Below are 16,919 nucleotides of genomic sequence, written 5' to 3'. Positions count from 1 at the left end.
CCTTGTTTATTTATCATTTACCAGGTCGCTATTGGAATATGCATGTCTGGTCTGGCATTCGCAACTTTCAAGTGAACTTAGCGACAAAATTAAGTCGGTCCAAAAGCGTTCGCTCAGGACCATCTACAAAGAAAGCGAAATTCCATACTCTTACCTCCTTAAATCCGCACCCATTACCACGTTAAAAGAAAGGAGAGAACACATTTGTTTGCGTTTTGCTAAATCCGCAATATCCAATCCTCATACTGAACGGCCCCATTAGACCCCAACTCCCCAACTTAGCTTCCTTGGCAATTCCAACGTATTATCCGATCCATACCGTTACTGAGAGGTTCCGGAAAAGTTTTGTCCCCTTTATTGTGGAGCACCTTAATAATTGCTGAACTATTAACTGTCCTGCACCAAAATTAACTCCTCCCTCCCTTATTTTAGTTGTTGATGTATGCTCACAACAATCATGCGTCAGGTTTTTTTTTTTATCTTTGGTCATTTTTATCTGGCTCATGTGTGAAGTATTTATGCTCTATTTCATTTTTGACTTTGTCTTCGGCACAATCCTTCCTTTAATTGTAAATAGTTCACTTTGACAGTTAATTTTACTTGATTTTAAGCATTTTTATTTTATTTTACAGTATTTTACTTTGAATACGAATTCGACAATGTTTTTCTTCTAGCCTGTGATTTTGTTTTATCCCCCACCCTTTCTGCATCTGTTTTGCCTAGTCACATAAAGTTCATTTTAGTTCTTGGACTTATAATTTTTTTTGCTTTTTCTTTTACGTTAAATTTTTATTGATCATTTTTATGCTTGTTTGGTGTTTCTTTTACATTTGTCTTGTTGTATTATTTGTTCCTTTGGTTTTTTTTCCTGTTTGGACATATGAAGCGAATTCGGCTCTATTAGAGCTTGTGATAGCCTTTTGAAAATAAATATTATCTTATCTTACCTTAACACTATAAGCATATGGGTTATTAAAGGGATGTATTAGCAATATCCCAGCAATGGCTTAGGGTATCAAGCTGAAACTCCCAGGGCTACCAATATTATTACCACTTTTGCTGCTACTACTACTGCTACTATTGAACTAAATCGAAAAAGCTAATCCTAAAAAGGGCTTATCCCAGATTTGCCTCTCAATTACTCGGACTATCTGTCTTGGCTTTTTCTACAATTAGCCATGTCTTGATGCCTACTGCACAATACTTGATTTTAATTCAAAATCAACGGATCAAAATCAACCTGTATCCAAGTTGCCAAGATACCCAGGCGGGAATAGGGTATAGAATAGGGTACAAAGTAGAAACTTTCACGAAAAGTCTTGGTTGCTTTAAAACTACATCAAAAGCCAAAATGGATATGCTGATTGTAAATGAAACATCTCAGCAATATCTCAAGACCGACTGAGGATATTAAGTTGAAAATTTTAGGGCTACTACTATTACTACTTCTGCTCTTACAATTGAACTAGATAAAAAAAAGAAGGTGTAAGTGCATCAAGTTTGTCAAAATAGCATAGATACAATGTTTAACGAAGGGTATCAAGTTTCACTTTTCAGTGAAACTTTTGGAGACGTAAAACTGAATCAAGGGATACTAAGTGTGTACAATTTTCAAAAGGGCGTACATTATTAAACATTTTTTGAAAAATTTTGTTCAATGTATAAATGGTAAGCCAAAATATGGATTCATATAGGGAAAATGATTTAAAGTAGAATTTCCTTTATAAATGAAAAAAAAAACATGCCAATAAAAAAGCACAGAACTTAATTAAAAAAAAACTTTTTCCACAAAGCAAGTTTTCCAAAGAAAAGCAAAGAGCTCCGTTAAGCCAAAAATGAGCAGAAATAGAGTCAAATAATATTCCAAACGTGAAACTACCACAAATTACCCTCAATAAATAAATAAAACACAAAAACGAGCAGAAATTATAAGAAATAACCGAGTCAAACTCAAAACGAGCAGAAACTAAGATGATGAGGGCTGACGCTCCCATGTCTTCTAAAGACCAGGACATAAATTGTACTTTAATGAAAAAAAAATACATTTGAATGTTTCCTCTTTTTTAACTTTACAAAGTCCGAAGTAATTAAGACTTTTAGGAATGAAAATCAGTATATATATATATATATATATATATATATATATATATATATATATATATATATATATATATATATATATATATATATATATATATATATATATATATATATATATATTATATATATATATATATATATATATATATATATATATATATATATATATATATATATATATATATATATATATATATATATATATTTTACTGTCAGTCCAAATTCATTTTTTTTCCACTAATTTTTTTTATGATGGTGTTTTTTTCGATATTGTGAGAAATAGAAAGATTCAGCTCAAAACAATGATTGCTTCTTGTTTAAAAAAATATGGATTGCTTGATGATATCTTTAACTTTGTCTTCTGGGCATTTTTTTAGTAGTATTTTTTTTTTCACAAAGAAAATGCTCTTTTTTCGGTTTTTAGCCTATTCGGGCTGGGAACCCACATACATTTCAACTGCGAATAAGAAAAATACAGCAAAATACAACGCTTTATTTCTTTCCATATCGAAGAAAATGGATAAAATCGTCCAGAATTTTCAACTTTTAAAATGATGCAACAAATCTTCATTTATTGATTCGAATACTTTTATGAAAGAAAGGACATTATCAAAAACAGTTATTACACGTCAGATGGATAATTCACGGGTTAAAATTCTATTATCATAGCTTTATTCCGGACATAAATTTTCACAAAGCTTCAATAGAACGTTCCACGACTATTCCCGGTGAGCAGGGTTAGGATTTGATTTCAAATGGGCTCCACCTCCTATCTGGAGGGACTCGAATAATTTTACCTAAAATCTATCAAGTATTATATGACAAAAAATTGTCAAATTTGCGATAGATAAAAAGTTGAGCGCGGTTTAATTATATGAGGTTTATTTTTGGGACTACTGAGTTGTTTTGAATTGTAGTGTATGGGAGACGTGACGACTGTAGACTGTCACCATTCTCCAAAAATTAAGCAGTCACAGGTACTCACACGCACACTAGCGTGTTGATCCAATGGAATACTGACGAATTGAAACAGATAAAAAAAGAAATTTCTATCATATAGCAAAGAGTCATTTTGAAAAGCAGGCTTCTTCTTCCTTGGCCCCAAGAAGTTACAAGTAAGTTCACTTGCACAGCTTTGAAGGTTGTTATATTGGCTATTCAATCGGATATCAGCCCAACGACTTCCTCTATAATCCTTCCATTCTTAAAGTGGACATTATAACTTTGATTTACTTCAAATAATTACAACCTTCCACTTAATAAACGGAATACACAAAGGCCACGGCTAAATCATTCAATAAAAGCTTCAGAATAGAGCTACTCTGCGAGAATGGATCCCACAAACATTTCCATAAATATTCAATTTTCAAAGAAGCAAGCAAAGGGAAGGAATAGTGTGTGTCTCTCTCGTCTGAAATATAAACAGTCCTCAGGGGTAGCTTTTGAGAACAGTTGATTCTAGACAGCTACAAAATGCATGTAATGAATTAACTTGTGGAAGACCATAAAGCCATGTCTATTACATAGAAATACTACATAAAATTTATAATTTAGATGAAGCATTGCAATACACTAGTAGGTAAACAGCCACCAGGCATGTAACAGTTAATAGACGTAATAGAAAAGCAGAGCTATATAACCAGTTTTGCCTACTGCAAACACATTAGGAAACCATTGCTGGTGGAATGAAAAAAAAAAAAATGCAAGGAACACACTGTCTATTATCTGGTTCTAGGTGTTTACCCCCCCCCTGCCCGCAGAAAATACCCCCATGGAAAAGAAGGCTTTCCAAATTTGAGAATTGTTTAGTTTATTTTTTAACTTCCGTAGGGGGCAGGAGTTTTGGTACTTGTGTATTATGGGCAACTCACTCAAGTTACGCTGCATAAAACTCGGGAACAAAACCGGTTTCTTCGTTAGTTTTTTTCAGCTTAGCGCGAGACAAGACAAAGACAAGTGACAGAATATATGGGAAATATGTAACTTGGGCTATATATTGGCACATAGGGGGGGGGGGGGGTAAAGTATTTGGATAGTTTGAAGTCAGAAAACAATTCTTTCTGGGTATATGGCCACTAAAAAATTACTGAAGAATCGCGAGGTATCTGGAAATTTTGTTAACTAAAAACAAAAAAAATTCCCAGAATAAAGTAGATGTAATGTTTGATTTAAGAGTTTTTTTTCAAGTGTTAATTGTTTTTTTTTCAATGAACGTTTTTAAAAGTTTTAAGTACTATTATTAGGTTAATGTCTTGTTTCATTTAAGTGTTTTATGATGATCACTGATCAAAGTTTATGTTATTTGTGTCTTTCGTTTATGTTATTTTAACATATTGTGTTCATGGCCGTATATTTGGTTTTAAAATACACTTATTTATCTAACTATCTAATATGCAGAATAATTGTACCAAACACATTTTGCATACAGACACACTATACTTTACCCCCTCCCCCCTAATGTGCAAATCTATAGCCCAAATTTATTTCTAAAGTAACGAAAAAACTAACGAAAAATTTTCGGGGGGGGGGGGGGTAAACGCCGGTCACCCTATTATCTATTGCTACATCTATGGCGTATTATGGTGGAAGTGCTACTTGTTTTGAGTAGACGAAGATACTTTTGATAAAGAAATCCGAAGGATTAAACTCTCAACCAAGCTCGTTATTCCATTTGAGGAAATTTAAAATTTAACTTCATCATCAAGAATGAAGGGAAATTAGATATTTAGAGTCCACTTTCACGAGGATGGCAAATAAATGTTATTCACCCCTCATCCTCATCAGAACAACCATTTGTTTAACAAAAAGGTTGATTTATCCGTCCACCTCAAGGCCGAGTTCTGAACCAATTCTCTGAATAAGAACTTGCATTTTTTTTTGATTCTATCATTGAAGCGGTAGTTAGAATGTGATCACTGATACGCCTACATATTTTTTTTTAGTTTTCTTTTATTTACGTGTTTATTTCCTGTGTTTTCATCATTTTGACGCACTTTCTAAGTTTTTACTACAATTTGGATGTTTTAAATTATTTATCAAATTCCCAACATTATTGAAATACTTCGAGTATACGAAATTGTTTGAAAGCTTGGAACAGAAGGCTGATTTTCCAAGCACATAATTATTCCTCAAGTGACCATTGAAATTTGGCACAATGTAAAAAAAGCCAAAATTGATCAGCTGTTTTGGCTAAATCAATTACCTCTATAGGCTAACATAATAAGTTCAAAAGGACATACTTAGCGGGCTTTGATTATCATCTGGTAGACTCATAATCAATATTTTTTTTGACCGGTTGTGTGTTCGAGCACGAAAAGTGTTGTAAGGTAGTTTTAATACGGAAATCGTGAAACGCGCATCTGAATAATTGAATACGTACAAGTCTTAAGACGTCATTTCATGATTTTATTGTCTTAATGCTTATTTTGAGGGAGCTTCCTTACGAAACTATAGAGTTAAGAGCGATTTAGGTGCTTTGACGCTGGAGCATTAAACAAACTAATAAAGCGCATAGCTTTGACTTAAAACGGCTCAAATAGTTCCATAAAGATGATGGACTAAATAACTTTTGCCGGCCAAGACACTAGAAGGCGAGATCAAAACTAGTCTCGCTCAAAGGGCAAACTTCACGCCAAATGGAGGACACCCTCAATAGGTTTCTAGACACGGCTGACGTCACAAGAGACGAAATGTGGCAGCAGATCAATTCGCTTGGGGGACAGAGTTGCCATACCTACTATACCATCTAAAATTTATGAGGAGTCACAAATCTATATTTTCTTGAAGTAGTCAAATTGCTTTCTGATGGAACGATAATTAGCTAAGCTTGTAGCGTGTTTTAGGACCATCTTACATTTGAAAACCAAAATTTTGCTACTTAAAATGGGATAGAGCCATTCTTCGCTTATATAACTTAATGCTGCAACACAGTTAACATTGGAAAAGAGAACTTACGCTCGCCAGAGAAATGCATAGATGAAAATATTCTAACTGTTCCACCCGAATCACGGACGCTGTCAACAAGGCTGACATATTTCTTCCTTTCTGGAATGTCATTCGACCTAAAAAGAATACATAAAGATAAGTTTATTTCTCAGAAGGTTAATAAAATGCACTTTCTAATATTAGTAACGGAACATGGACCTTTTGATATTATATTAATTCTGAAAATATACATCTCTTTCTTTCAAGAATGAAATCTTATTTGCACGTTTCATTATGTAAATGACGTCATGTTTATAAGTACATTCGAAAAACATACATACGTCATATTTGCCTCAGTAGTGGCTGAATTGTTGTCTATGAAGCAGGCAATATTACACAAGAAACGAATGATTAACAAGATAAATGTAAGCTGGAAAAAATATTTAAGGTGTTTCATCAAAAATTATAATTTTTTAACCGAAACTAGAGGAACACCTGAAAATTTTAAGAGAGGTTTAATTTTCTATTAGATTGAATCCGTTTATAGCATAAAAAGAGAGATACGGCTAAATAAATGAGATAATGAATGAATCTAAACTGCTATAGCAAAAGGCATGAGAAAAACTTTCTGAGGTAAAGATGAAAAAAAAATGGACAATGAAATCTACGGCTGGACAGCGATGACTGGCCACAACAACGATCTAAATTGGTCATGACTTAAAAAAAGAATTTTTCACAGTGTGGTTGTATCGAACCCGTATATATATATATATATATATATATATATATATATATATATATATATATATATATATATATATATATATATATATATATATATATATATATATATATATATATATATATATATATATATATATATATATACGGGAAGCAAAAAGGACACGGGAAGAGGGCTAGCTGTTCTCCAATAATTTTCACTCTTAAAACGGCTTTACATTTCCAATTGAATGAGCCCCCCCTAAAGTTTCCACGACAAACCATTGATACAAAAAATACAAATGAATGAGCATCGTCAGTTTAATATATATATATATATATATATATATATATATATATATATATATATATATATATATATATATATATATATATATATACTGATATTTAGTAATCAAAATGTTAATATTATTTGATTTATGAAAGTATAAAAGTAAAAACATTTTTATTTTGTCTTCAGTAAAGTGCAAATTATGTTCTGGTCTTGAGAAGGCATGGGGGTTGTCATCCCTACTCATGTGAATATTTGCTTGTTTTGAGTTTGACTCGGTTATTTATTGTAGTTTCTGTCCATTTTGGGTTTCATTTATTTATTGATGCTGATTTGTGGTAGTTTTACGCTTGGAAGATTATTTGATTTTATTTTTGCTCGTTTTTGGTTTAATGGAGTTCTTTACTTTTCTTTGAAAAACTTATTTTGTGGAAAAAGTTTTTTGATTTAATACATCAAAAGAATCGGATTTTTATGCTGATTTCAAATATATAAGTTTCATCAAGTTTAGTCTTGAAAAATTCTATGTAATAGACAGCCTGAAAAATTAGCGTTATTTTCGAAAAAAGGGAGAAAACCTCCTAAATGTGATAGACTCTTAATGAAAGTCAAACCATCCGATTCAGCGTATCCGAAATCCTACTGTAAAAGTTTCAAGCTCCTATCAGCAAAAATGTGGAATTTTGTAATTTTTGCCAGAAGAAAGATAACGGATGCGTGTTTATTTGTTTTTTTTTTTTTTAATTTCCCCAGGGTTGATTGTATTGATCCAGTGGCCCTAGAATATCGTGAGAGGGCTCATTTGAACGGAAATTAAAAGTTCCGTTCAAATGAGCGTTAATTAAAAGTAGTGCGCTTTTTCAGTGACCAAACAAATTCAGTTTTTACCCAATGTCACCCGATCAAAATTTTGAGATAGCCATTTTGTTCAGCATAGTCAAAAATCTAAAAAATATGTCTTTGAGGATGACTTAATCCCCCACAGTTCCCGGGGGAAGGGCTGCAAGTTATGGACTTCGCTCATTGTTTACATTTAGTATTGGTTATTGGGAAAATACAGACGTTTTCAGAAGATTTTTCTGGTTGGGGGGGGGGGGGTATCGGAGGTTACACGGGAGGATCTTTCCATGGAGGATGTTTTCATGGGGGAAGGGACTTTTCTATGAAGTGGGCGCCGGATTTCCCAGCATTATTTAAAAAAAAACGATCAGAAAGTAGTATTGATATAACGATAGGCACAAGACAGGTACCCAATGTAGCTATAACGATAGGTACAAGACAGGTACCCTATATAGCTATAACGCTAGAGAGTGGGGTGTCTCCCTATATAGCTATAACGCTAGAGAGCGGGGTGTCTCCCTATATAGCTATAACGCTAGAGAGCGGGGTGTCTCTCTATATAGCTATAACAGTTAAGAGCGGACAGTCCCCCCATATACCTAAAACAGTTTCAAGCGGGCAGTCCTCCCATATAGCTATAATATAAGGTAGCAGAGTGTCTCCCGCTAATACAAGCAGACAGTGTAATGACCGGAATTCAACTACCGTGAAAATTCGTGCTGATCTGTGTTCAAAGTGCGTCATGTTTCCTTTATACTATAGTAATTTCCTATCTGTCTGCTACCTTTTAATTGTTAGATGTGTTTGACTTATGTTTGACCTTGAATACGGATATAAAAACTCTGACAATTTGTTATATAATCAGTTCAGAATTGGCATTTGAAATATAATGATGCATTCAAATAAAAGGAATATGGACGAAAGCTACACGCAAGAAGTAAGTTATTCTTTTATAATCATAGTGGGTAAAGAAATTAATTCTACTAGAATTTATACAGACCCTATTATAGTTAACAGATTGTTAAATGTTTTTTGAACCTGGATCTCCAGAGGTCCGTATAGAGCAATATCAAAACACGAAAAAAAGCATGTAAACACTGCATTTAAATGGCTTGCGAGCTTAGCACATGAGGTAGATCATACCTATTTTTTATTCCGGCCCAAAGTCCCCCACATTCGTTCCCCACCGGCCCAAAGTGCCACAATCGACCACCCCCCACCCCAACAGCCCTCCCTCCAAACCCCCCCCCTCCCTCCTTTTTTTTAACTTTTTTTAACTTTTTTTTACATCTCATAGAATGTCATGAAACACACTTAAAACACAAAAAATTCATATTTAATATTTTCCAACTTCAAAATGGGAATGATATAGATATGTGTCGCAACTTTTACTATTAGAAAAATAATGTTTGTAGTGACCAATTTTTTTTTTTTTAACTTTTTTTTTTCTTTTTTTTTCAACTATTTTTTTTTACATATCTTAGAATGTCATGAAACACACTTAAAACATAAGAAACTCACATTTAATATTTTCCAACTTCAAAATGGGAATAATATAGATATGTGTGTTGCGACTTTTACTATTAGAAAAATAATGTTTGTAGTCACTTTTTTTTTTTTTTTTTTTTTTTTTTTTTTTTTTTTTTTACATCTGTAAATCATATAAGAAAAAATAGAATGACACTTATTATATAAGTTCTCAAAGTTATTCTTATGCATACTCATACTTATATTCATGAGGACTGATGGTTCTCATTTAATGTTTCTTCATGAAAAACAAACTGATTTTTTTTTCCAGGATTGGCAAGTGTGTAAACATGATAGGGTTATTGTAGCATTGAATGCCGACAAGGAGAAATACCTGAACTATGAAACGAGTACAAGTGGTAACACTATTGGAAATGTATGCGTGCGTCGTCATGACAGCGAGAAAATAGATTTCTTTGGAGTACCAAAAAAAATTCAATTATTCACATTCTGCATATGCGAGATTGAGATCTCCGGAGATGATTGCACTCAAAGAGAATGCCAACATAAAAATAATCGTCGATAATAGAGGACAACTCCTTGCTAGTGCTATCGGTAACATGCTACCTACGGATACATCCTTTCGTCAGCTTTCCGGTATTAGCATTCGACGGAACGTCAAAAGAAGACAAGCATACTCCAGCACTAATGTCATTAAGCATATCTTGTCAATGTGCCAAAACTGTTATCTATGTAAAAATAATGTGACAATAGACAGTGAAATCGCAGGCAGAATAAAAAGGACATTAGCAGACAATATCATCAATGAATATAAAGATGAATTGACAGAAAGTGAAGCGCAAGTGTACTAATAATGTAAAATAATGTCTGTAACATATTTTATATATTAATATTCTACATGACATTATTTCATTAAAAATATGTTTTGCATTACATTGTTATATGTTCATTATTTTTAGAGTAAGCCAGCATATCAAATGTTTAGAATGTCTATTAAAACATCAGAGATGTAAGAAATGAAATTTATATAGACCATATTTCAGATAGATATGTCAATATAGAAAAAATCTAAATATAAGAATGAATAAATTCTCTATCAACATCTAGTGACAGATATTTGGGATAGCTTTAATAGAATCTAAGTATTAGAGTGAATAAATTCTTTATCAATATCTTTTGACAGATACGTTTGATAACACTGACATAATTTAAGTATAAAATTGAACAAATTCTTTATTAAAATTCGTTATCGATATCATTTGTCGGCTACATCAGATAACATTGACAAAATCTATCTATTAGAATGAATAAATTCTTTATCATCAGCCGTTGTCGGATTTGTCATTATGAAAAAATTGTAAGTAAGTAACAAACTCTTTCTTGAATTCACCTCTTGCATACACAATACAGAAATTCAAAAAAAAAATAATTAGGCATTGAGATAGGCAAACATCCGCCCAGACACATAAGCAGAGGAAGTGAGAGAGACAAAAACACGTATAAATGTATGGATTCAAGCATACAAACCGACAGAGACCAGTACTGAGATAAGCAAACACCCGCCCAGACGCATAAGCAGAGGAAGTGAAAGAGACAAAAAACATATAAATATATAGATTCTAACATACAAATCGACAAAACAGTCACTGAGATAAGCAAACATCCGCCCAGACACATAGCCTAGGCAAGGAGAGTAAGAGAGACAAAAACACATGCAAATATATTGATTCAGACATACAAACCGACAGAGACAGGCATTGAGATAGGCAAACACCCACCCAGGCACATAAAAAGAGGAAGTGAGAGAGACATAAACACATATAAATGTAAGGATTCTGACACACAAACCAACAAAGACAGGCATTGAGATAGGCAAAAACCTGCCCAGACACATAAGCAGAGGAAGTGAGGGAGACAAAAATACATATAAATATATGGATTCAGGCATACAAACCGACAGAGACAGGTACTGAGATAAGCAAACACCCGCCCAGACATGAGAGAGACAAAAACACATATAAATGGAAGGATTCTGACATACAAAGCAACAATCACAGGCATTGAGATAGAAAAACATCTACCCAGACACATAGGCAATGAGAGAGAGAGTGACAAAAACACATATAAATATATAGATTCAGGCATACAAAGGAACAATCACAGGCATTGAGATAGGCAAACACCCGCCCAGACACATAAGCAGAGGAAGTGAGAGAGACAAAAACACATATAAATATATAGATTCTGACATACAAATCGACAATGACAGTCACTGAGATAAACAAACATCTGCCCAGACACATAGACAAGGAGAGTAAGAGAGACAAAAACACATGCAAATATATTGATTCAGGCATACAAACCGACAGAGACAGGCATTGAGATAGGCAAACACCCACCCAGACACATAAGCAGAGGAAGTGAGGGAGACAAAAAACACATATAAATGTAAGGATTCTGACATACAAAGCAACAATCACAGGCATTGAGATAGGCAAACAACTGCCCAGACACATGAAAAGAGGAAGTGAAAGAGACAAAAACACATATAAACGTATAAATTCTGACATACAACTCGACAAAACAGTCACTGAGATAAGCAAACATCCACCCAGACATATAGGCAAGGTGAGTGAGAGAGACAAAAACACATGCAAATATATAGATTCAGACATACAAAGCAACAATGACAGGCTTAGAGATAGGCAAACACCCGCCCAGACACATAAGTGGAGGAAGTGAGAGAGAGAGAGATATTTTCCAGGTGACACAGGCAAAAAGAGTGAGATAGACTAAAAAACACATACAAATACGTAGAGTCAGACAAAACCATAGGTTAGGTTAGGTTAGCCTGGGTACGCGCGCGTCAATTTCTATGTCAGAATCTATATATTTATAGGTGTTTTTGTCTCTGTTTCACTTCCTCTGCCTATGTGTCTGGGTAGGTACTTGCCTATCTCAATGCCTGTTTTTGTCGGTTTGTATTTCAAAATCTATATATTTATACAAGTTTTTGTCTCCCTCACTTCCTCTGATTGTGTGTCTGGGTGGGTGTTTGCTTATCGTAGTACCTGTCTTTCGGTTTGTATGCCTGACTCAATATATTTGCATGTGTTTTTGTCTCTCTTACTCTCCTTGTCTATGTGTCTGGGCAGATGTTTGTTTATCTCAGTGACTGTCATTGTCGATTTGTATGTCAGAATCTATATATTTATATGTGTTTTTGTCTCTCTCACTTCCTCTGCTTATGTGTCTGGGTGGGTTTTTGCTTATCTCAATGCCTGTCTTTGTCGATTTGTATGTCAGAATCCATATATTTATATGTGTTTTTGTCTCTCTCACTTCCTCTGCTTATGTGTCTGGGCGGATGTTTGCCTATCTCAATGCCTGTGATTGTTGCTTTGAATGTCAGAATCCTTACATTTATAAGTTCTTTTGTCTCTCTCACTTCCTATGCTTATGTCTCTGGGCGGGTTTTTGCTTATCTCAATGCCTGTCACTGTCGGTTTGTATGCCTGAATTCATATATTTATATGTGTTTTTGTCTCTCTCACTCTCCTTGCATATGTGTCTGGGCGGATGTTTGCCTATCTCAATGCCTGTGATTGTTGCTTTGTATGTCAGAATCCTTACATTTATATGTGCTTTTGTCTCTCTCACTTCCTCTGCTTATATGTCTGGGCGGGTGTTTGCTTATCTCAGTACCTGTCTCTGTCGGTTTGTATGCATGAATCCATATATTTATATGTGTTTTTGTCTCCCTCACTTCCTCTGCTTATGTGTCTGGGCAGGTATTTGCCTATCTCAATGCCTGTCTTTGTTGGTTTGTGTGTCAGAATCCTTACATTTATATGTGTTTTTGTCTCCCTCACTTCCTCTTCTTATGTGCCTGGGTGGGTGTTTGCCTATCTCAATGCCTGTCTCTGTCGGTTTGTATGTCTGAATCAATATATTTGCATGTGTTTTTGTCTCTCTCACTCGCCTTGCCTATGTGTTTGGGCGGATGTTTGCTTATCTCAGTGACTGTTTTGTCGATTTGTATGTCAAAATCTATATATTTATATGTTTTTTGTCTCTTTCACTTCCTCTGCTTATGCGTCTGGGCGGGTGTTTGCTTATCTGAGTACCGGTCTCTGTCGGTTTGTATGCTTGAATCCATACATTTATACGTGTTTTTGTCTCTCTCACTTCCTCTGCTTATGTGTCTGGGCGGATGTTTGCCTATCTCAATGCCTAATTTTTTTTTTATAATTTCTGTACTGTGTATCCAAGAGGTGAATTCAAGAAAGAGTTTGTTACTTACTTACAATTTTTTCATAATGACAAATCCGAAAACGGCTGATGATAAAGAATTTATCCATTCTAATAGATAGATTTTGTCAATGTTATCTGACTTATCCGACAAATGATATCGATAATGAATTTTAATAAAGAAAATGTTCAATTTGATACTTAAATTATGTCAGTGTTATCAAACGTATCTGTCAAAAGACATTGATAAAGAATTTACTCACTCTAATACTTAGATTCCGTCAAAGCTATCCCAAGTATCTGTCAATAGATGTTGATAGAGAATTTATTCATTCTTATACTTAGATTTTCTCTATTTTAACATATCTATCCGACATATGATGTATGCAAGTTCCTTTTCTTACATCTCCGATGTTTTAATAGACATTCTAAACGTTTGATATGCTGGCTTACTCTAAAAATAGGTTAGGTTAGCCTGCGTACGCGCGCGTCAATTTGTATGTCAGAATCTATATATTTATAGGTGTTTTTGTCTCTCTCATATATTTATATGTGTTTTTGTCTCTCTCACTTTCTCTGTTTATTTGTCTGGGTGGATGTTTGCCTATCTCAATGCCTGTGATTGTTGCTTTGTATGTCAGAATCCTTACATTTATATGTGTTTTTGTCTCTCTCACTTCCTCTGCTTATGTGTCTGGGTGGGTGTTTGCTTATCTTAGTGCCTGTCTCTGTCGGTTTGTATGCCTGAATCCATATATTTATATGTGTTTTTGTCTACCTCACCTCCTCTGCTTATTTGTCTGTGCGGGTGTTTGCCTATCTCAATGGCTGTCTTTGCTGGTTTGTGTGTCAGAATCCTTACATTTATGTGTGTTTTTATCTCTCCCACTTCCTCTGCTTATGTGATTGGGCGGATGTTTGCCTATCTCAATGTCAGTTTGTATTTCACAATCCATATATTTATACGTGTTTTTGTCTCCCCCACTTCCTCTGCTTATGTGTCTGGGCGGGTGTTTGCTTATCTCAATGCCTGTCTCTGTCGGTTTGTATGGCTGAATCAATATATTTGCATGTGTTTTTGTCTCTCCTAATCTCCATCCCTATGTGTCTGTGCGATTGTTTGTTTATTTCAATGCCTGTCTTTGTCAATTTGTATTTCACAATCTATATATATTTATAGGAATTTTTCTCCCACACTTCTTCTGCTTATTTGTCTGGGCGGGTGTTCGTCTATCTCAATGCCTGTCTTTGTCTATTTGTATGTAAGAATCCATATATTTATATGTGCTTTTTGTCTCACTCACCTCCTCTGCTTATGTGTCTGGGTGGGTTTTTGCCTATCTCAATGCCTGTCTCTGTCAGTTTGTATGCCTGAATTAATATATTTGCATGTGTTTTTTTCTCTCTACCTCTCCTTGCCTATGTGTCTGGACGGATTTTTGCTTATCTCAGTGACTGTTTTTGTCAATTTGTATGTCAGAATCTATATATTTATATGTGTTTTTGTCTCTTTCACTTCCTCTATTTATGTGTCCGGGCGGGTTTTTGCCTATCTCAATGCCTGTGATTGTTCCTTTGTATGTCTGAATCTATATATTTATATTTGTTTTTGTCACTCTCACTCTCCTTGACTATGTGTCTAGGCGGATGTTTGTCTATCTCAATAATGGTGATTGTTGCTTTGTATGTCAGAATCCTTACATTTATATGTGTTTTTGTCTCTCTCGCTTCCTCTGCTTATGTGTCTGGGTGGGTTTTTGCCTATCTCAATGCCTGTCTCTGTCGGTTTGTATGCCTGAATCAATATATTTGCATGTTTTTTTTGTCTCTCTCACTCTCCTTGCCTATGTGTCTGGGCGGATGTTTGCTTATCTCAGTGACTTTCTTTGTCGATTTGTGTGTCAGAATCTATACATTTATATGTGTTTTTGTCGCTTTTACTTCCTCTGCGTATGTGTCTTGGGCGGGTGTTTGACTTTCTCAATGCCTGTGATTGTTCCTTTGTATATCTGAATCAATATATTGATAAGTTTTTTTGTCACTCTCGCTCTCCTTGGCTATGTGTATGGGCGGATGTTTGACTACCTCAATGATGTTGATTGTTGCTTTTTATGTAAGAATCCTTACATTTATATGTGTTTCTGTCTCTATCACTTCCTCTGCTTATGTGTCTGGGCGGGTGTTTGCTTATTTCAGTGCCTGTCTCTGTCAGTTTGTATGGCTGAATCCATATATTTATATGTGTTTTTTTCTCTATCACTCTCCTTGCCTATGTGTCTGGGCGGATGTTTGCCTATCTCAATGCCTGTGAATGTTGCTTTGTATGTCAGAATCCTTACATTTATATGTGTTTTTGTCTCTCTCACTTCCTCTGCTTATATGTCTGGGCGGATGTTTGCTTATCTCAATGCCTGTCTTTGTCGGTTTGTATGCCTGAATCTATATATTTATATGTGTTTTTGTCTCCCTCACTTCCTCTGCGTATGTGTCTGGGCAGGTGTTTGCCTATCTCAATGCCTGTCTTTGTTGCTTTGTATGTCAAAATTCTTACATTTATATGTGTTTTTGTCTCTCTCACTTCCTCTGCGTATGTGTCTGGGCGGTGGTTTGCGTATCTCAATACCTGTCTTTGTTGGTTTGTATGTCAGAATCAATATATTTTCATATCTTTTTGTATCTCTCACTCTCACTGCATATGTGTCTGGGCGGATGTTTGCTTATCTCAATGCCTGTCTTTGTCAATTTGTATGTCAGAATCTATATATTTATAGGTGTTTTTGTCTCTCTCACTTCCTCTGCGTATGTGTCTGGGCGGATGTTTGCCTATCTCAATGCCTGTGTTTGTTGGTTTGCATGTCAGAATCCATATATTTATATGTGTTTTTGTCTCTCTCACTTCCTCTGCTTATGTGCCTGGGCGGGTTTATGCCTATCTCAATGCCTGTCTCTGTAGGTTTGTCTGCCTGAATCAATATATTTGAAAGTGTTTTTGTCTCTCTTACTCTTCTTGTCTCTGTGTCTGGGCAGATGTTTGTTTATCTTAGTGACTGTCATTGTCGATTTGTATATCAGAATCTATATATTTATATGTGTTTTTGTCTCTTTCACTTCTTCTACTTATGTGTCTGGGCGGGTGTTTGCCTATCTCAATGCCTGTGATTGTTGCTTTGTATGTCTGAATCTATATATTTATATTTGTTTTTGTCACTCTCGCTCTCCTTGCCTATGTGTCTGGGTGGATGTTTTTCTATCTCAATGCCTGTCTTTGTCGGTTTGTATGTCAGAATCAATATATTTTCATGTG

At 34.8% G+C, this 16,919-nt stretch overlaps 1 protein-coding gene across 1 annotated transcript in view; it reads right to left on the bottom strand.

The window, feature by feature from the left end:
• Positions 1-16,919, bottom strand: part of pelo (pelota mRNA surveillance and ribosome rescue factor) — a 495,594-nt gene that overhangs the window by 3,198 nt on the left and 475,477 nt on the right. Inside the window, exon 9 of the mRNA XM_089088867.1 lies at positions 6,055-6,161. Within this exon, the coding sequence (XP_088944993.1) occupies positions 6,055-6,161 (107 nt within the window). The remainder of the gene's footprint in view (positions 1-6,054; positions 6,162-16,919) is intronic.

This window comes from Artemia sp. Qi Xiang Cuo, chromosome 5 (assembly GCF_049724085.1).
Source record: "Artemia sp. Qi Xiang Cuo chromosome 5, ASM4972408v1, whole genome shotgun sequence".
Classification (NCBI taxonomy): Eukaryota; Metazoa; Arthropoda; class Branchiopoda; order Anostraca; family Artemiidae; genus Artemia; species Artemia sp. Qi Xiang Cuo.
The sequence above is the reverse complement of the archived record's forward strand: the minus strand, read 5'-3'. Positions and strand labels throughout refer to the sequence as shown.